This window comes from Orcinus orca, chromosome 8 (genome assembly GCF_937001465.1).
Source record: "Orcinus orca chromosome 8, mOrcOrc1.1, whole genome shotgun sequence".
In the NCBI taxonomy this organism is placed as follows: Eukaryota; Metazoa; Chordata; class Mammalia; order Artiodactyla; family Delphinidae; genus Orcinus; species Orcinus orca.
Window position 1 is genome coordinate 16,461,107 of NC_064566.1, and position 22,399 is coordinate 16,483,505.

Genomic DNA, 22,399 nt, shown 5'->3' on the forward strand with positions numbered 1-22,399 from the left:
CAATGTGGTGCATGTGTCTTTTTGAATTATGGTTTTCTCAGGGTATATGCCCAGTAGTGGGACTCCTGTGTCATATGGTAAATCTATTTTTAGTTTTTTAAGGGATCTCCATACTGTTCTACATAGTGGCTGTATCAATTTACATTCCCACCAACAGTGCAAGTGGGTTCCCTTTTCTTCACACCCTCTCCAGAATTTGTTGTTTGTAGATTTTCTGATGCCCATTCTAACTGGTGTGAGGTGATACCTCATTGTAGTTTTGATTTCTATTTCTCTAATAATTAGTGATGCTGAGCAGTTCTTCATGTGTTTCTCGGCCATCTGTACGTCTTCTTTGGAGAAACGTCTATTTACGTCCTCTGCCCATTTTTTGATTGGGTTGTTTGTTTTTTTAATATTGAGCTGCATGAGCTGTTTATATATTTTGGAGATTAATCCTTTGTCCGTTGCTTCATTTGCAAATATATTCTCCCATTCTGAGAGCTGTCTTTTTGTCTTGTTTGTAGTTTCCTTTGCTTTGCAAAAGCTTTTAAGTATCATTAGGTCCCATTTGTTTATTTTTATTTCCATTACTCTAGGAGGTGGATCAAAAAAGATCTTGCTGTGATTTATGTCAAAGCGTGTTCTTCCTATGTTTACCTCTAAGAGTTTTATAGTGTCCGGTCTTACATTTAGGTCTCTAATCCATTTTGAGTTTATTTTTGTGTATGGTGTTAGGGAGTGTTCTAATTTTATTCTTTTACATGCAGCTGTCCAGTTTTCCCAGAACCACTTATTGAGACTCTTTTCTCCACTGTATATCCTTGCCTCCTTTGTCATAGATTAGTTGATCATAGGTGCGTGGACTTATCTCTGGGCTTTCTATCCTGTTCCATTGATCTATATTTCTGCTTTTGTGCCAGTACCATATTGTCTTGATTACTTTAGTTTTGTAGTATATAGTCTGAAGTCAGGGAGTCTGATTCCTCCCACTCCAGTGTTCTCCCTCAAGACTGCTTTGGCTATTCGGGGTCTTTTGTGTCTCCCTCTAGTTCTGTAAAAAATGCCATTGGTAATTTGATAGGGATTGCATTGAATCTGTAGCTTGCTTTGGGTAGTATAGTCATTTTCACAATATTGATTCTTCCAATCCAAGAACATGGTATATCTCTCCATCTGTTTGTATCATCTTTAATTTCTTTCATCAGTGTCTTATAGTTTTTTGCATACAGGTCTTTTGTCTCCCTAAGTAGGTTTATTCCTAGGTATTTTATACTTTCCGTTGCAATGGTAAATGGGAGTGTTTCCTTAATTTATCTTTCAGATTTTTCATCATTAGTGTATAGGAATGCAAGAGATTTCTGTGCATTAATTTTGTATCCTGCAACTTTACCAAATTCATTTTTTAGCTCTAGTAGTTTTCTGGTGGCATCTTTCAGATTCTCTATGTATAGTATCATGTCATCTGCAAACAGTGACAATTTGTATTCCTCTTATTTCTGTTTCTTCTCTGATTGCCGTGGCTAGGACTTCCAAAACTATATTGAATAATAGTGGCGAGAGTGGACATCCTTGTCTTGTCCCTGATCTAGACGAAATGGTTTCACTTTTTCACCAATGAGAATGATGTTGCCTTTGGGTTTGTCATATATGGCTTTTATTATCTTGAGGTAGTTCCCTTTGTGCCCACTTTCTGGAGAGTTTTTATCATAAATGGGTGTTGAATTTTGTCTAAAGCCTTTTCTGCATCTATTGAGATGATCATATGGTTTTTATTCTTCAATTTGTGAATATGGTGTATCACATTGATTGATTTGCATATATTGAAGAATCCTTGCATCCCTGGAGTAAACCCCACCTGATCATGGTGTATGATCCTTTTAATGTGCTGTTGGATTTTGTTTGCTAGTATTTTGTTGAGTGATATTGGTCTGTAATTTTCTTTTTTTGTAGTATCTTTGTCTGGTTTTGGTATCAGGGTGATGGTGGCCTCATAGAATGAGTTTGGGAGTGTTCCTTCCTCTGCAATTTTTTGGAAGAGTTTGAGAAGGATGGGTGTTAGCTCTTCTCTAAATGTTTGATAGAATTCACCTGTGAAGCCATCTGGTCCTGGACTTTTGTTTGTTGGAAGATTTTTAATCACAGTTTCAATTTCATTACTTGTGACTGGTCTCTTCATATTTTCTATTTCTTCCTGGTTCAGTCTTGGAAAGTTATATCTTTCTAAGAATTTTTCCATTTCTTCCAGGTTGTCAATTTTATTGGCATAGAGCTGCTTGTAGCAGTAGTCTCTTAGGATGGTTTGTATTTCTGTGGTGTCTGTTGTAACTTCTCCTTTTTCTTTTCTAATTTTATTGATTTGAGTCCTCTCCCTGTTTCTTGATGAGTCTGGCTAATGGCTTATCAATTTTGTTTATCTTCTCAAAGAACCAGCTTTTAGTTTTATTGATCTTTGCTATTGTTTTCTTTGTTTCTATTTTATTTATTTCTGCTCCGATCTTTATGATTTCTTTCCTTCTACTAGTTTTTGGTTTTGTTTGTTCTTCTTTCTCTAGTTCCTTTAGGTGTAAGGTTAGATTCTTTATTTGAGATTTTTCTTGTTTCTTGAGGTAGGCTTGTATTGCTATAAACTTCCCTCTTAGAACTGCTTTTGCTGCATCCCATAGGTCAAACCCCTATTTCTGAGAACCACAGGCAAATGACACACAGTGTACGGAAGCTGAAGGCCTGAGGATGAGTTTTAGTTATACGTCACCTACTGAAGATGTGAGGCAAGGTACCTAACTACTCTGAGTCTCAATTTTCTCAGCTACAAGATGGGGTTAATATCTATTTCACAAGGTTAATACACAATTCATAACTTTGTAAGGTATAAAGTACCACAAAAGGTAGTGATTATCATAATAATTTATGGTTACTGGAGCGGGCTTAACTATTTGTATTTCTTTAAAATTTCCTACAAAAATAGAGTTTTTAAAAATTCTTTAATGTCTATGCTTGACTTTTATTATACCATACTCTTTATATTAAAAAACAGAGTCTTTCTGACTCCTAACCACATACCATGACTGTGGTCCCTGTGGACTTGTCAGTATCTCAGAATTTACACACAGTAAAAAAAAAAAAAAAAAGTTAGTAGCTAAGAGTAAAACTAGTAAGAGTCATCATTATACTATAATTAAATTAGCAATGTGAAAAGGAATGCACCCTAAGAGACAATTTGCATAATGTTGAAGGGACTTGGCAAACACCTAGCCCTAGCCAGGGCAACCATTCAGTGTTCCCAGTATGGGGATGGAATGGAACTATGTGGGAAACATGAAACTAAAGAAACTTAAACACTAGGTTATCTGCCTCAAGCAATGATGTATTTGGAAAATGAAGAGACAAAGAATAAGATTTTGGTTGGGTTTTATTCTGGATTGTCGTAGGAAAAGACTCTAATATGGTAGCCATGAGTATTCCACTCATTAAGGAGTTGTATTGGAATAGGAAGTTTCTGTAAACTGAAAAAAATACCCCAGGACTTCCCTGGTGGTTCAGTGGTTAAGACTCCATGCTTCCACTGCAGGGGCCATGGGTCTGATCCCTGGTCGAGGAGCTAAGATCCCGCATGCCCCGTGGCGTGGCCAAAAAAAAAAAAACCAAACCAAAAAACCCGAAAACCCCTTAACATTACTCAGTATCAGCCTCCCTTATGATGTTCATTTGGTTGTGTGGGTACCTGATGTCAGTAAGAGACATGAGGCTGCCAGGCACTAGAGAGGAGTAGACCCACTGTGAATGAACAAAGTGGCCATCTGGTTTAAAAGTCAATTTCTTTTGAGTTGGTAAATGGAAAATTAATTTCCTTAAAGCCCAATGATTTCTGGTAGAACGGATGAAACTAATTCCCTAAACCTGCAAAAGTGAAGGTCACAACTTCCTCCTTTGAGGTCTAGCTTGCTTCTCTTAGACATTGTTTTTCATACACAATACCACTTAGAAGGAAACACAAAATTTTGTAATTGCTAAATATGTTAATCCAATCTACACAGGAGGGCAAAGGACACATTTCATTACTCTAACAAATATTTACTATACACAGGAATATAACGTTATAAAGGACACAATATATAAGAAGCTCACAGTCTGATGCAACATAAGACATACAAGCAATTAATATTGTATAAAATATGCCTTGACAAAAAGTAGGAACAGGACAGCAAATGGAGTAACTAAATGCTTGGAGACCTTTGTGAATGCTTCACAGAGGAGATGACATTTGAGCTGGATCTTGGAGATGCATTGGAGTTGTCTATAAAAAGCACAGAACATGCAGGGGTCCTTCTCAGCCTATGCAAAGACACGGAGGCTCAAAGCAGCATGGCACGTGAGGGAAATAGTGAAAGGTCTGTACTTCCTGCTATGCAGAGTACTAGTAGATGGTACAGTTCAGCTGGAGACAGAATCAAGGGCTAAATTGCCTCATATCCCACATTAAGACATTTGGACTCTTCCGATAGGTAACAGCCACTGAAAACTTCAAACGTAGCAACTTACCAGATCAGGTCTGATTTCAGAAACAACTCTTTGGACACACAAGAAAGTGGTAACAGGGGTTGTTTCTGCTTTTTAAATTGTATACCAATTTCTATGTATTATCTCTCTTTTTCTCCCCTACACACATACACAACCCCTGCCTCTCTCGCACTCTCCATACATAGACCGAAGTAAAGGACTAGATATAGGGAAGCCAATCGTGAACCTACTACAACAGCCCTGGCAGAAATGAAGAAAGTCTAAATTCAGACAGTGCCACAAAGAATAGATTAGATGAAGAGATGATATATTTAACAGGTCTTAGGGATTGATTGGACATAGTGATGACTGGATGAGTTGTGCCATTAACAGGGAGCAGGAATATAGGAACTAGAAACAGTTCAGGAAGTAGGGCAAAACGAAGACAAGTTCAATTTTAGATATGTTAAGTTTGAAATGGCTGTGGCACATCCAGATAAAGAGACCACTAAAAAGGTCACAAAGTCACAAAGAATGTCTTAGCTGAAAATACAGATTTAGAGTCATTGGTATACTCCAAAGTATCTGAAACACCAAGAGATAACACATGGAGGACTAAGAAAAGAAGACCAAGGTTAAGATCCTGGGTAAAAAAAATAAAGGGCAAAGTAAAGAATAAGTGAATGAAATTGAAGAAAGATATTCTGAGGACAAGGAAAAGAACCAAGAACAAGTGATATCCCAGAAGCCAAGAGGAGAAGAAGGAGAAAGTTTCAAGCGAGGAGTCGTGCACAGTTCCAAAGGCAGAAAAGAGGTTACGCAGGATGAGTACTTAAAAGAAGTCACTGGGCTTCCCTGGTGGCACAGTGGTTGAGAGTCCACCTGCCGATGCAGGGGACATGGGTTCGTGCCCCGGTCCGGGAAGATCCCACATGCCGGCTAGGCCCGTGAGCCATGGCCAATGAGCCTGCGCATCCGGAGCCTGTGCTCCGCAATGGAAGAGGCCATGACAGTGAGAGGCCCGTGTACCGCAAAAAAACAAACAAACAAAAAATAGAAGTCACTCATTTTGGCAATTATAAATTGATAATCTTAAAACTTTTTAGAACAGCATAGCTCAAAATGTGGTCATAAAATGGAATTTTAGGAAAGGGCCTGGTAGGCATGCCCGTTATTTCAAATCTTTAAATTTTATTGGGTTAGTATAAATACAACTTGCTTTTTTTCCCAATGACTTACTCAATAGACTAATGACATTAAGAAGAAAGACTAGTACATAAATCAAATTTGTTCTAGCAAATGAAGATGTTGAGGTGGAGAAAACAGAAAGAAGTGTGCAGAGCATTTTCACTTTATAGCTTGCCTTCTGCCTCCCAATCTTGAGGGTCACCTTCATGATCTACAATATAGTAAGTGACTGTTAAAAGAAAGAACAAACGCTTGAGAGTAGAGAAAGCCTAAGCTTCAAGTCTGAGAGTTGATTTTACTCCAGAAGCACAGCTCAGGTCAAATCAACTTACTTTCAAGTCTAAGGACATCTGAGTCCCTCCCTGAATTCTCAACAGAGAGCACAGGGTCTTCCTCTGTTCCTGTCTCAGAGGGCTCTTCTTCAGCAGCATCCAGTGACTGTGAGTTGTCAAAATATTTCTGTTTGTCATGGCTGTTGTCCAGGGTTTTCGCATGACAATTACCTCAATGACAAGAGACACAGATAGAGCACATTAGAAACCTCTCTTGTGTAGTCCCATAGCTCAAGGTCCCCAACTATCAAGAAGAGCAAAAAGGTGACTGTCAGTTTTTCTCCAGCAGAACATGCACAAATCAGTGAGGTGGAGTGCCCAAAGGCAGACCATAATTGTGATTCAAGGTTTTGCACTGAAGTTCAAGTTTCACCTGTTAGGCTATTTTAAGTATTTGGGGAAAAAACTATAACAACAAAGTTCAAGTCCCAAGATCTCCTTCCATTCATAATGAATGATTGTGAAACACTTCTCTGAAAGTCAGAAACATCATAAAAAAGTGGTTTTCCTTCTATTTGCCTTTTGAAGGTGAGAAATGACAGATTAGTACCTGAATAAGTCTGGAGATAGATGAATTATAGCTGAAAAATATACCATTCTTGCATCATAGTTTAAAATGAAAGATATACCAAAAGGTAAAGGACTATAAATTAAAAACCAAGGACTTAGAGGGGGATAGTGGTGGCAGAGAATCCACATTTAAGACTGTCAGATCACACAGGTGCCTGTTTTTTTCTTTTGAAACACAAGTTCTGATCATGTAATAAAGATTTACCTAAGCATAAAATGTCACATCTTGAATGTAATCATAGCACTCTGTGATACCTTCTGATATGTATAGTGAGCATGACCTTTTGCTACAGTTTTGCCCAGGAGTCGAAGAGCTTCGACCTTATTAGGGATTGTATGTTAACAGGGATAAAGAGCCACTACCCAGCTCCACCTGATGGACGTTCTCTGGGTAGGAGAATGTGTTACTAGGCTGTTGTGTATGCTGCAGTGGGAATCTGGCTGGCTGAACAGGTCTCCTCATGTTCCATGTGCGTTGCTACTGAAGGTGCATGTTCAGTGGAAGCCTACATTCACATTATAGGACAATTCTCTGGGTAAGAGTGTAAAAGTAACTTTCCTTCTTTATCAAAACGTCCAAACATTCTCTACAAGTTTTTTTTATTTTTTAAGAGAATGTTGCCCCAAAGAGATGTATGTACCCAATCAGGCTGTCTCTGCGGCAATGGAAATACAAGAAGTCTCTTTCTGGATCTGATGACTCCCTTTCAGATTCCATAATTTTGGAAAGCATTTCTCAGGCCATTTTCCTTATTGTGCCAAGAAAACACAATGGACTCAAAACCTTTCCCAACTTCCTAGGTGAGAGAAAGGGGACTGCCTACTTAGGGATTTACTTCCCATTTTCCAGTTCTATATTACCACACATCTGAGGCTACCGTTTTCCAGTTATACACTATCACACATCTGAGGCTACCATTTTCAACAAGGCTATGTCAGAAGCTTTAGCTCTCAGGAAGCTTACAAGACAATGAACGCAAGACAACAAACAATAATGATGTAGTCTACTGTGCCAAGTAAGTGCTTCAGAGAATAAGTTTTGAGTAGGTAGAACTTGAATTTTGAAGAATACGTAGGACTTAAAAACACAGAACTTCAAAAGGGGGAATTACAAGGAAGGGAATCAATATTTATTGAGTACTTCGGTATTTTTTCTTCCACTTACTCCTCAAACACACCTTGTGAAATATTATTAATTTCACAGATAAGGAAACTGATTATCAGTGAAACTAAGTAACTTGCCTATGGTCAAACAATAAGTAAGTGGTAGATCTGGGATTTGAATTAATTCTATTTTACCACAAAGCTTCTTGGCTTTCCCCTAGTCAATACTACCTCTTTAGCAGAAAAAGTAGAGAAGGTGGCATTCTAGGCAGGGAGGAATAATGTGTTGAGCAAAGCAATAGGAACAGGAATTCTCATTTGTGTTTGGGAGACAACGAGAAGTACGATTTGACAGAGACGGAAGGTGTGGAGTGTGTGGGCCCTGGAGGGCTAAGAAAAGAAGCCATGAGCAATGGTAGTTGCTTTCTTTCTCCAGATTCTCCTGAGAGGACAGAGGTTGCCGATTTGCCTCTAATTCTGTCTTCACCACCTAGTACGTGCAATTAAGTACGGGGAAACCAAGCATAAGAGCATTAAAATAAAACAGAGCAATGACAACAACTACTCTACACACCCGACCGACTAAAATTCACTATGAAGAACAGCATGCTTTTCAGAGGCAATTCTGAATTGGGAAATAAATAAGCATGACTATTAAAAGCAGAGAGGAAAAAAAGCTGACAATGATACTGATAATTTTAAACATGTTTTCCTAGTGAATATCCTCTCTGCCTTCAGCTTTGGTGAATTTGCCTCTAAAGCATTTTTTATCTTGACACAGGTCAAGTAAAGCAAAAAGATAAACCTTTAACACTGGAACCCAGTGAAATTCTAGCTGTGTTTCCTGCAGTTGATTTCCTCCTCCAACCTTTGCCATCTCTTATTTTTCTCTCCCACCCTTTCTATTATAAAAATTTAATTGGTTTCATCTTTTAAAATGTCTGCAATATTTTAAAATGCTTCATAGGTAACTTATAAGATACGATGTGCATAAGATCCGGAAGCTAAAATTAGTCCTCTTGCATGACCTCAAGCCCAGACACCCTCTTGAAGCAAGCCTTCTGCATTCTAAGAATGTCTTGCCCTCCAACTCAGGAAATTGGGGCCAATACCTCTGAGGGAGAGGGCAGGAAAGGGGATCAGGGAGAACTGGGGGAATTAAAGGAAGCATAAGAAGTTTATGTTAGGATATTTCTTGGAAATAGGGTCAAAATGATCATGTAAAAACTACATGCTTTAAAATGAGAACTATTAATATGAATTTTCTTAGGCTGACAGTTAAAAAGAGACTGGTTTAGCATTCTGGTGTGATTTCCATGATTATCTAGGCTAATCATAGAAAGTCATACTGCCTAATTTTTGAATTACTCCTTCCAGTTGCCTGAGGGAGAACTGAAGAATTTCAGAAAAAATAAGTTTCTATTCTTTGGACTATAGTACAGGTCCAGGGCTTCCCTGGTGGCGCAGTGGTTGAGAGTCCGCCTGCCGATGCAGGGGACACGGGTTCCCGCCCCGGTCCAGGAAGATCCCACATGCCGCGGAGCGGCTGGGCCCGTGAGCCATGGCCACTGAGCCTGCACGTCGGAGCCTGTGCTCCGCAACGGGAGAGGCCACAACAGTGAGAGGCCCGCGTACCGCAAAAAAAAAAAAAAGCACGTATAGTATAGGTCTACTCTAGCTCAAAGGGGAACTAAAAAAAAGTTGCCTATGTAGAAAAATATTGCTTGTCTTCCCAGCAAAGGCAGAGATGATGTTCTTATTAAAGAAACACAAGAAAATGGAGAAGGAAAAATGGAAAGACACCTAAAAAGTAAAAAGTCATCTTCCGTGCATAAGGCTATTATTTTTTGTTAATGCAAAAATGAGGAGATTCTATGGCTTGGACTAACCTTGAGAGGTATGTTGTTGTTGTTGTTGTTGTTTTGGGAACTACATGATTTAAATGAAATGCTTTAGACAACAAGGTTCCAGGTGAAAATGGAAACACTTTTCTCTGCTTAATGCTCTATACTTGCTTGCAAAGCATTTAGCAATTCAAATCTTGGCAGTCTGATTTTTCTTAGAAGTAAGAGAATACAAGGCAAAACCAACTGAGCATGAAACTCCAAAGAGGGTATTTCTGATTCTGGAACTGCTATGAGATCTTAGACATATCAACATCCTTTTCTGTGGTTAGAGTATTGACTGCATAAGTCAATACTTATGCACCTCCCCTACAAGGGTGTTCTGGAAAACAACTAAATATTTAATATACCTTGTCAAAGCATAAGTCTCCTAAGGGAGAAAGGCACAATTATTCTGTGGCTAAACAGATTTTCAGAGTAAACTAAGTTCTCAGGAACTCCTACCATGACTAAGGTTAAAGAAATCTCCTATCTTCTCATATAAATCCTGTTTACAAAGGTCCTAGAAGAATATTTATTTTCTAACTGGAGTTGGGTAACCACTTACTTGTTAAAAAGAATTATTCTCTTCTTTTTTTAAGAATTCTTCTCTTCTGAATCTCATAAGTTGGTAGGAAATTCCTGGTTGGGTTAGGAATCCTTTAGGGTTAGTTATAAGAAAGGAATGCCACAAAATTGAGAGGACTCAGAACTTTGTAAGAGCCAAGCAACTAATTTCATATTTATTTCTCTAGTAGGATATGTATCTTTTAGGAAAAATAGTAATATAAATTGTGAAGTGAATAAAAGTGTATCTTTCAGTTGTGCACCATTGTTATGCAAGATTGCTTTAAATTAATACCAGGAAACTTTAACTGTGGGTGGCATGTGGGGCCTGGTACTACACAGAGAAATAGGTATACGTGAAGCAGTAAGAAACCTCACTGGGAAAAGATTCCTTTATGATTTCCACCTCCACAGGCTGTGACAAAGTTTTGTAGACCTTGTTCTAAGAGGAGTTAAATTCTATCCTGGGTAACACTCTCTTCACACATGGTGGGGGAATGTGATTTGCCCAAGAGTTCAGAGGTGCATTGGTTTCTATAGACCTGTACTCCCTGCCTTCTCTTAGAGAAGAAAAAAGAGAACCACCAATAAATCTGGCCTCTTTGTCTTGCCACGTGGCCATCACTTAAGTGACTAAAGCACAGGGAGCGAAGTCAGCACCAGTTGAGACACAGACACCATGACATGGAGACTGTGGAAGACATGACTCCAGTGATGGAATTCAAGCTCTCCACAGCTGTAACTTCCTCCAGAAATGTGAAAGATCAGGCTAGATGTCTAAACAAGGGAATTTAAACATTTACTGGAAGTTTTACTAGGAAAGATTTTCCCATGTAGAAACAATATTGAGAAAGAAAGAAAATTAACTGCCATAGCTGCTGTTGAATATTTTGTTATTACTGTTATTGTTATTGTTAAATTTAAATCTCTTACTTCAGCCTAGGGAAATTTGTTTCAAGCAAGAATGTTGGGGAAACAAATCCAATAGATTCTCACACTTACTGATTTACCCATAAATGTCAGTTTTTCAATGAGGGTCAACAAGGACATTTGTAACTTTCATTAAAAACAGAGCAGACAGGAGAAAATACAGGCTATCTATTAGATGTGTCATCTTCTAGTGGACACAAATGAGATAATTCCTTTTCTATTCCCCCTCCTATTGTGCGGGAGCTGCAGACCTCAAAAGAAGATCTATATCTGTATATGTATGTTGAGTGGGGGTCTGGTATAAAGCATTCTGGATAAACAGTGGGTGGGTATGAGTTAATTACCCTCTATTACTAAGTATTTTCAGTAGTTCAAACCTGAAATGCCATTAGCTAATTTGCAGTTTAAGTACATTCTATGGGCTAAATATTGGGAGGATGGTGTGGAATGCATAGTGGGCCATGGTATGAAGATGAAAAAAAGGATTGGTCCCTGCTCTCAATGAGCTAGAGAAGTCCTGTAGGAGAGTAGTGCTTGTACACAAGTAACTGTAATGGCAAGTCACAGGAGCTGAAGGAGAGGCGCAGGTGGCATGACTGGTCATGCATTACTTATAATTAAGGGATCAGTAAGGCATATAGCAGAAGTGGGCCTTGAAGGATGGGCAAGATTAGAATTTTTGTGTGGGGGGAGGGCAGGAGGGAGGGTTATGGGGAAGAGCTACTGAAAACAATATAAGCCGACACAAGGAACCAGGAAAGCAGGGTGTATGTGGTAAAGAAAACAAGTATTCCACAATAGCATCATCATATGTCATGGTTTGGTATAATTTCCATTGACTTTGCAAAAGACAGAATGATATTAAAGTCCTTATGTGGTCAGTGAGCTTAAATTAAGCATGTCTATTCGCATCAACCACATATTCTTGCAGTGAGTTGGCTTCATTCAATTCTTAATACCTAGAATAAGCCTATAAACAGAGGGTTGGGATGAGGCAACAGGGGAGGGCTTAGATTTCCTAGCTACTCACAACCTCTGGAGTTTATATTTACCTCTCCTTTCTCTTGCTGCAAGTGATTGGTCACCTGCTGATGTCAAGGAAAAAAATCTGGTAGAAAAATCAATAGATTTAACTCTGCTCCCCCTCCTCAAACTATAAATGGAGGCCCAGAGATATGCATAATGGGGAAGGGACCTTCCATCAGAAGCATTTACTGCCATTAGGCTTGCGCTTTTTCCTAAATGCAATTTCCTAATGCAAGGCCAAGGCTAATAAAACGTCAAAGGCTACTTGGTCTTTTTTACTCCTCAGACTAAGTGGATTATAAGAACAGTACCTTTAAATGAGAACACAAGAGCCTAGTTATTCCATGATTGTTAAGGACTTGAGCCCAGTAATATCTCATAGGACTTAGATATGAGGACAAAGAGGGTTAGGCATTGTCCTTTACACTGGTTGGGTAATAAGTATGATATTTAAACAAAGGTTAACAAAAAAGGCCACTGAAGTCCCTCTACCACAGAACGTTTTGAGCAAGGCCTTGTGGCTTTCAGTAAGAAAGTTCCCTAGCTGCCTGATATCAGACCCACTTTAGGGGTTTGGGATTAAGACAGGAACTTTGATTTGAGTATATCTACCTAAATCTAAGTACATATTATCAGTGCACTAAATCAAGTGAAAAGCATAGAAAAATAAATGATAGTATCATACTGTTTCCTTTTGCTTTATATCACCAAAGTTGCCTGGAGGCATTCACCTCAGTGGCCACTTTGCACGTAATAAATAACACGGTTTCTTGCTCTCTCCCAGTTTTTAACATTTATGGTACTTAGGCAGTGTACGGTGAGGGAGGTGGTGAATTGTTTTGTTCATGTTAGGTTTTCCTCTAGCTGTATTTCACATCATCAAGGGAAATTGGCTATATTACTACAGGTATACCAGGACTCAGAAGACTTGATCAACACCACATACCCTATCAGCTGCTACTGACCTCTAGTTCCTTCTCCTGAAATTTGATATGCTTGTTTTATTATTTTTTAAAATTATCATTTTAGATATTTGTGATTTGACTGGGTTATTAAGTAATGCCTGACAGCTAAAGCAGTTTAAACTGCTTTCAGAGTGGCAAATTTTGAATGGCAAATTTAGATTTGTTGTTATATCAATAAAAATAAACTAAATGAGAAGAGAAATCCGAAGCTGTGTTCTTTTCAACAGCTATGAAATATGATTTAAATTTCTCCTGTATTTTCAAGATCCTAACTAAATAAACTTTGGTGGTTAAGAAAAAGTAACAGACTACTGAGATTTTCTTGGTCAAAGATCACAATAGTTTAGTATGAAATAAATCCGACTATTGTAACAACCAACACTGAAAGAAAAAAGGGGGGGAAAACCCAAAACCAGCATATACACGGACACACAGATACATGCCAGGTATCCTCAGCCATATGTATTTTAAATCTCACTAATGCTCTTTTCTACTGATTATCAGGCTCAACTGCTTTATTTCCATCAGCCCATGGAACTGAGTTTTAAAAAAAAAATCATTCAATGATTAAATCTGTAAAAGGGTTGAAATACTTGGTGCTCACTGTTTTTTGTTTTTCTTTAATAAATTTATTTTACTTATTTATTTTTGGCTAAGTTGGGTCATCATTGCTGCGTGCGGGCTTTTAGTTGCGGCGAGCAGGGGCTACTCTTTCGTTGAGGTGCGCGGGCTTCTCACCGCGGTGGCTTCTCTTGTTGCAGAGCATGGGCTCTAGGGGTGTGGGCTTCAGTAGTTGTGGCACACGGGCTCAGTAGTTGTGGATCACTGGCTCTAGAGCGCAGGCTCAGTAGTTGTGGTGCATAGGCTTATTTGCTCTGGGGTATGTGGGATCGTCCTGGACCTGGGATCGAACCCGTGTCCCCTGCATTGGCAGGCGGATTCTTAACCACTGCACCACCAGGGAAGCCCCTATTTTCTTGGTTTGTTTTCCATTTATTTTGGCTGCACCTTGCAGCTTGTGGGATTTTAGATCCCTGACCAGGGACTGAAGCTGGGCCCACGGCAATGAAAGCACCACGTCCTAACCACTGGACTGCCAGGGAACTGCTGGTACTCACTGTTTCAAACAAGAACTCCAAAACTGGGAATTCATTTCAACTAGTTGGTTTGCAGTGCACGTAAAGAATTTTCTGAGGCATAGGTCACTTAAAAAAGAGCCCACTCTAATGTAGCATGGATTTGTGTGTGTGTGTGTGTGTGTGTGTGAGAGAGAGAGAGAGAGAGAGAGAGAGAGAGAGAGAGAGAGAGAGAGAGAGGGAGGGAGGGAGAGAGGGAGAGAGGGAGAGAGGGAGAGAGGGAGAGAGGGAGGGAGAGAGAGAGAGAGAGAGAGAGGGAGAGAGGGGGAGAGAGAGAGGGAGGGAGGGAGGGAGGGAGGGAGGGAGCGAGGGAGGGAGGGAGCGAGGGAGGGAGGGAGGGAGGGAGGGAGAGTTCTGCCAATTAGAATAATCTTTTTGAATGGGAAGGAGTCATGCAAATGCTTGCTATATGAGATAGCAAAGCTTAACATCACAAACTGAAATATCTCCAAAAACATCTGCAACAATGAATGGAAACTGAAGATGTAAAAAGATAGCATCCAATGAACTTGCCTAACTTACTACACACAAAGTATTTATAACTAGAAGTTAGCCCCCTTCAGTTCCTATCAGGAGACATGTACTACTGCAGTGACAAACCATATTTAAAATATCTTGCTCAATAATTAGTGGGGGCTAGATAAAACAGACCCCATCTTGCTCATCCTTCATTTTTCTTGCTGGTGTGTACAATCACTGTGACCTCAGTGATGTGAATGCAGGAAACCACAGTAAGTTCCTGATGCAGAATGGCGCCTATACACAAAGAAAGATGTCTCAGTATAACTTTCCAACCCTATCTGTAGGTTAAGTGTTCACAAAATATGATTAACGATGCCTTCCAGTGGGTGTCCCGTACTACATACAGAGCATAAAGGAAGCAGAACCATGATCTTAATTTACAAACTCAAAAGTATAACTCACTTCCTACTGGAGACTCAAGATAGTAACCCTAACACTGGCAAAGACCATTCGCACACCTGAAGTGTTAAGCTCTGTAACTCAGATTATAAATTTGCAACTTCTTCTTTTTAAGGTAATGAACAAAAGAATTCCGTAACTGAGTAACAAGCTGCAGTGCTAACCTCCTAGCTGACTTCAAGAAGTGCTACTCAAATATCTAGAGTGACTGCTTAGTTGCTGCCCTTGGACACAGTCCTCTTGCAGCATCACAACCAAGCTGCAGTGAATCAGTTCCAAGAGTCCCAGAGACAGAATAAAACCACTTGCTCTGTGTGTATTACATGCTGGGCCTAATAAATGCCTTACTTCTTCACTCAGCTGCCAAAGTTTTCTACTATTTTATTCCAAACACAAATTACTTTTTCATGTTTCTAATAAGTGGATTTTTTTAAAGTCTTCCTTATTTGTGTCCTATTATATATTATCTAAAGAATGATTCCTGGTATCATTAACTATTTGCTTTAAGGTTATTTTAGTTACACAGTGACAGGATGAAACAAAAGTTATACAGTTTAGAATCTATGCCAGAAACTCTAAAAGTAATTCAACTATACATAGAGAGCTCACTTTAATATTTCTATTTTCCTAAAATTTATTCTTGTTTTAGTATAGATATTTCCCCATTTTACAGAAAATACTTTTGATGAAATGAGGTCACCAAATGATTTTCTAAACTGTTAAACCCAGAGCTTCCCACACTATTCATTCGTCCACTACTGTCGTGATTTTCCCATAGGTACCAGTACCATTATTTATGCAATGTTCTTCTTTAAATGGAGTCACTGTTTAATCTTACATTAATTTATGTTAAAAGGGAAAATCAGTACCACTTTTCATGAATTACAGATTTGATGTGCTGGTTATTTATTTCTTCTAATGCCCATTAGAATAAGCCACAAATACTAAAATCAAAAAATGTTACTCTAAGTACCACCTAAAAGCTTGTGTGCCTCTGGTGATATTTGTACCCTACTTTAGGAACCAATATAGGACATGCTACTGTTGATTTCTTTTTCCTTCTCAAACTCTCTGTTCTTCTGACCTTCAAGACCCAGCTCCCTCTTGGTTCTCCCAATACCTCTCTTTACTCACTTTCACTGCCTCTGCTCCTTAAATGCTAGTATTTTCTAAGATTCCATTCTAGGACTTTTCTTCTCACCCTGAACAATCTGAGGGAACCAGTGGCATCTCTGTATGAACATGTCTATCACTGAACTTATTTTCCAGCCACACATGAAGGCATAGGTAATTTCTTTTCCATATTCCTTCTCTAAATTAATGACATTGACATGATCCAGTTACCAAAATTAGAAACCTCTCTATTCAATTCACCTTCTGAGTCCATTGTTTTCAGCCCTTCCTCTCTCATTGTATTTCTAACCTCCTCTGCCCCTCTTCACACTCATCTGACAACTGGCCTCTTACTTCACTGAGAAGTAATCAAAAGTCGCACCAACATACCTACATCTATACCTATAAATTGTACCTTCTCCTATTCAAGGACAACCTCTACACTACACTTGTGCCTTGGAGCCCATCCCCTTCTGTTTATTCAAGAGTTTTGCTTCTACAATTTTTTCTGCATCCTCAATTTCCTCCTCTTTACTGGATATTTCCTACAGGAACACACTGCAATACCTCTTATTTTTAGAACAATAAAGCCAAAACCAAATATCTTCGATCCCACATTCCCCCACAACTACAATCCCATTTTTCTGCTCCTCACTACAGCAAAACTCCTTGAAAGAGCTGCTGGCCATCTCCACTTCACCTACTTCACAAGCCATTTAATACAAACTTTTAGAAGACTGCCAACAACCTCCATGTTCAGAAATCCGATGCTTTATTCTCTGTCCTCATCCAACTCAAGCTTAGGATATATCCACGTAGCATAAGAATAACGATATAACTGACCACTCCTTGGAACACTTTCTTCGCTTGGCTTCTGGAACAGAACACTTGCCTGGTTTCCCTACTGTCTTACTGGCTACTCCTGTAATGTTCTTCCTCTTCCCAATCACTAAATGTTGGCTGGAATGCCCTAGTAATTGATCGCTGACCTCTTTTCTTTTTATACTAATCACTGAGGTAAGTTCATCCAATTTTGTGATTTTAAAAGACATTCATATGTCCATGGTTCACAAATTTTCATCTCTAGCCTGGGGCTCTTCCTTGACCATAATGACATTCATATATACCCAACTGCCTACCCAATACCATCACTTAAACATTTAGAAGGCAACTGAAACTTGTTTAAAACTTGTTTTTCTCCCTAAGTCTGTTCCTTCCTCAGACTTTCTCTCATTAAATAGCACCACTGGTTATTAAAAATCTCATTAAATAGCACCTAGTTGATTAGGTCCCATATTTAGGAGTCACCCTGACCCCTGCTTCTTTCATTTCCCATACTTCCTCTGGTAGTGTCTTATTGGTTCCACCTTCAAAAATATACCCCAAATATGATGATCACTTCTCACCTTCTCCCCTCTCACCCCACTGGTCCAAGGCAACATCATCCTTCACCTACATTTTTTTGTGTGTGTGTGTGTGTTATGCGGGCCTCTCACTGTTGTGGCCTCTCCCGTTGCAGAGCACAGGCTCCGGACGCGCAGGCTCAGCGGCCATGGCTCACGGGCCCAGCCGCTCCGCGGCATGTGGGATCTTCCCAGACCGGGGCACGAACCCGTGTCCCCTGCCTCGGCAGGCCGACTCTCAACCACTGCGCCACCAGGGAAGCCCCACCTACATTTTTGCAACAGCATCCTAACTGGTCTTCCTGCTTGTGCCATTACCTGACTACAATCTATCTTCAACAGAGCAGCCAGAAGAATCCTGTTAAAACGTAAATCAGATAATTTTCCTCTAATGCTCAAAACCTTCCAAATCATACATCTTTCTCTTAGAATAAAAGCCCAAATTATTAGAATGGTCTGCAAGGCAGTAAAGATGCGGTTCTACCCTCCTCCCGTTCGTCTGTGCTTTCATTTCCTCCAACACCACCAAACCACAGAAAAGCTCTCCTTGCATAAGCTTTTGCAACAACTACTTTCTCTGCCTGAAATGCTCTTATGCTGTATGTCTGCATGGTCCAACCCTTTACCTCCTTCAAATCTTTGCTCAAGTGTCACTTTCTCAATGGGGCCTCCCTTAACAATCCAATTTAAATATCACACCAACCCTCCTGCTCTATTTATTTTTCCCCAGAGCACTTATTTGCTAACATACTAAATAACTTCTTTCGTATGTTTATCATCTGCTCTGTTTCTCTTTACTAGAATGGAGCTCCGTAAGACTTGGAGTTTTTTGCTTGCTTGTTTGGTTTCTAGTTCCTAGAATAGTAGACATTAGTTGAATAAATGAATGAATAAATAAGCCATACTCAGGTCCCTTTGCTTGAAAGAAAACAAATACTCTATTGCTTTAGAAGGTTATATCCACTATCAAATTTCATTTTTCTTAAATATTATTTGGCCAGGTTAACAATCTATAATGACTGGAGGACAACTGTAGAAAGACCTTAAGCAGGGGCCAACAGGCTCATTCCTCAAAAGAAAACAATTTTTTTTGCATGCTGGACAAAAAATTCATGTTAAAAACCAAGAAGTATTTATATACATATTAAATGTCTTTCGGAGGCTGAAGTGTAAAACCACTGGTTAACAAAACCTGCGTAAATGTCTTAACTTCTTATGAAAACAAAAGGTAACCATTTTGCTCATGAAACCAAAATGCTGGGAATCCCAAAAGACAAATATTACCTACTGAGTGAATATTACAAGTACGGCTACCAGATCTTCTGTGTAAAATCCAATGCTTTACAGCAATCTAATGATGCAAATACAGAAGAGATCAAAGTGACACGCTAAACTGAAAGGGACCATTTTAGGTGTGCTTTTAGGGTTTATTATGGCTGTCCCCCATAATACAGTTCAGAGGCATGTTTTATATAGGGATGTATGTATCTCTTTTGAGGGATGATATACGAAGTGCAGCGATTATACTACTTTCATAAAATGACTCAAGAATCTACAAATATGAATTCTTTCAGTCTTGGCAGTGGAATAGTTTATGGCTTGAGAATAAAAGAATTACACATGAGAGCCACACTGGCCTTAGAAGACAGAGGACTCAGATTTCAGTCTCTGTGCTACCAATGACTGACTCTGTGACTTGAGTAAATCATAACTTTTGCTTCTAGATTCATAAAAAAGGCACTTTTCTTATCCCTTCTCTTACCGTCATATAGATGCTTATCAAAGGATTGTTTGTTAACCAATAATTAAAGCCCTTTAAGTAAAGAAGTATAAAAATTTATACATATTACATATAGAGAGGTACATCTAGCTTTGTTGCAGGATGCACCTGCACCTACAGGATTCTGAGCCTGTAGAAAGTTAACCAGTTTTCATTCTTCCAACAAAAATAAATGGAGGTAAGCTAACTAGTAGCATATTAAAAATGCTATTAAAAACTGTGTCTTTCAGACTGTATTTTCTTTCTTTTTTTTTTGCGGTACGTGGGCCTCTCACTATTGTGGCCTCTCCCGCTGCGGAGCACAGGTTCCGGATGCACAGGCTCAGCGGCCATGGCTCACGGGCCCAGCCGCTCCGCGGCACGTGGGATCCTCCCAGACCGGGGCACAAACCCGTGTCCCCTGCATTGGCAGGCGGACTCTCAACCACTGCGTCACCAGGGAAGCCCTCTTTCTTTTTTTGTAAAGCAGGTATCTTCACTAATTCTCATCAAGAATGTGATAAAGCAGGTCCTTAACTGCAGGTAGAATGTGTTGGATAGTCCACAGGAGGGCAGCAAAATGCAGGATTTCTTTTCCTTCAAAATCTGAACTCCATGTAAAATTGCTTTAAGCTACAAGCTATAAATCTACAGAAATTTGGGTTGAAGAACACAGACTAAAACCACAGGCAAGAAACAAGTTATAAAACGAGATAAGATTTAGGTAAATAGTATGTAGATGCTATAAATACAGAAACATTATAAAGACAACACAGGGGCTTCCCTGGTGGTGCAGTGGTCGAGAGTCCGCCTGCTAATGCAGGGGACACGGGTTCGTGCCCCGGTCCGGGAAGATCCCACGTGCCGCGGAGCAGCTGGGCCCGTGAGACATGGCCGCTGGGCCTGCGCGTCTGGAGCCTGTGCTCCGCAACGGGAGAGGCCACAGCAGTGAGAGGCCCGCGTACTGCAAAAAACAACAACAACAAAAAAAACACAAAAAACAAAACAAACAAACAAAAGACAACACAGGATAATTCTTCTGCACATTGGAACAGATATTAAAGCTCATGTATGCGATTTGGAAATTCTATTTTTTTCTATGGTGGTGAAAGCTCTGAAATACACTTTATAGAGAAATGTATATAAAATTCTAACCATACCTAGTTAAAGTCTGAGTTCTGTATAACATTTATTCATAATTTCTAAAGATCTGGGCCAATAATTTTAAGTGGGTAGGTGCCTCAGCGGATTAAGAAAAGACCAATGTTCAGCGATTGTGGGGCTGATGCTTAATTATACTCAGTTAATAACAATGCCATTGTTAGCAGCATACCTATACACATGCAATGAAGTCTAACAAATATAACCTTCCGTTGGTCTTATCTTTTCTAATGTAAGAAAAGTAATACTGAGTGAAGAATACTAAAAGTAAAATTATGCATATCAGAGACATAATAATAGAACAATGTATATTGCTTAAGTAGTAGAAAGCATCTTTTTTAGATGTAACTTTTTAATTTTCAAATCAGTGAAACTGAAGAATGAAAGTATGTAGAAAATACTCTTAAGTAATAAACACTTGGAAAATCCACTATCATGAATATTACAGATTTAATATCCACGTTTTGCTTATTATAAATTATTTTCCATTTTTCATCATTAGAGAATATAATCATTATTGCTTCATGAAATCCCATTTTCTGTGACACCCTGTTATTTTCAATTTTTAAAAAGTCCTTTTTTAGTGTTGAGCACTCAAGAGACCTTACTTATACTCAAAAGCATTGTAAGTTTATTTAACAGGTTCCATTTTACTTTTAAAAAGGCCAAGTATGTTGTTATTGAAAAATGAGTTTGTTCAAGTGGCCAATTCAGTTCTATTTAAGTTGAATTGTAAAATAACAAGCCAATAAATGTGGACAAAAAGTATGTATTTAAAAACTGCCAAAATAAAATGTTTAATCAAAACTGGAAGCACTAGCTTCTCTTTCACAGTCAACTTGAGAGCTGGCAATTAAAAAATCTATTATGTTTTCCTTCCCAGCATCCTTGAAACTGTAATGCTGATATAAAAATACCTATAAAAGAAAAGAATTTATTAAGTACTATTCAAAGGAGAGAGAGAGATGATGATAAGCAGTTTCTGTAAGAACAAATGCAACTAATAAATGGCAGTAAATAAGAGGATTATCTAGATTAATCAAAGTTTGGGAAAACTGTCAGATAAATGATTCTGCACTAATTGACACATTTTTAGCTATAAAGTCTTTCAAGTAAGAAAAGTTTGTGAGCATAATGATTATGTACTTCTAAGCTGAATGAATCAGTATTCACAGCTAAATACATTACCTGTGCATATACTCCAAGAAACATAAACTAAAAATCTGTGTGAAAAATTTCCAAGATTATATATGAAAAGCAATACTTACTGATGTTAAAAGACTACTGATAATTTTACCATTCAGTTCATACTATCCAAGACATTACACTATATTACAGTTGCTATAAAAACAGTGTCTAATGTGGATCTTTAAAGAAAATAATTTAGGGAAGGTTAACAATAGTGGTCAGAAAAGTTGTTTTTAAAATGTTTTCCAAGAGTATTTAACTATTTTTGATCTTGAAAAGCTTACCTGAAAAGCTTTTAAATTGGTAGCTTTTCAAACAGGCTTTCATAAGAGAATTTTTTAGGTTGGAAAAAGGGTGTATAAGGGCAGCTTAAATCTTGTCCAAAAAAACCCAATTACAATATTAATTCCTTAAAATATCACTCAGCCATAAAAAAGGAACAAAACTGGGTCATTTGTAGAGATGTGGATGGACCTAGAGACTGTCATACAGAGTGAAGTCAGAAAGAGAAAACCAAATATTGCATATTAATGTATATATGGTGGAATCTGAAAAAATTGGTATAGACAATCTTATTTACAAAGCAGAAATAGAGACACAGACATAGAGAACAAATGTATGGATACCAAGGGGGAAAGGGGGCACTGGGATGAACTGGGAGATTGGGACTGACA

General features: G+C 38.7%; 1 protein-coding gene across 3 annotated transcripts in view; it reads right to left on the minus strand.

Moving 5' to 3' along the window:
* TTC17 (tetratricopeptide repeat domain 17) overlaps window positions 1–22,399 on the minus strand; it is a 153,621-nt gene that overhangs the window by 54,623 nt on the left and 76,599 nt on the right. For 2 of the 3 annotated variants that reach the window (XM_004264024.3, XM_033411026.2), the window contains exon 17: window positions 6,000–6,170. The exons of the other annotated variant lie outside the window; for it this stretch is intronic. In XM_004264024.3, the coding sequence (XP_004264072.1) occupies window positions 6,000–6,170 (171 nt within the window). The remainder of the gene's footprint in view (window positions 1–5,999; window positions 6,171–22,399) is intronic. 3 annotated transcript variants of the gene reach the window in all.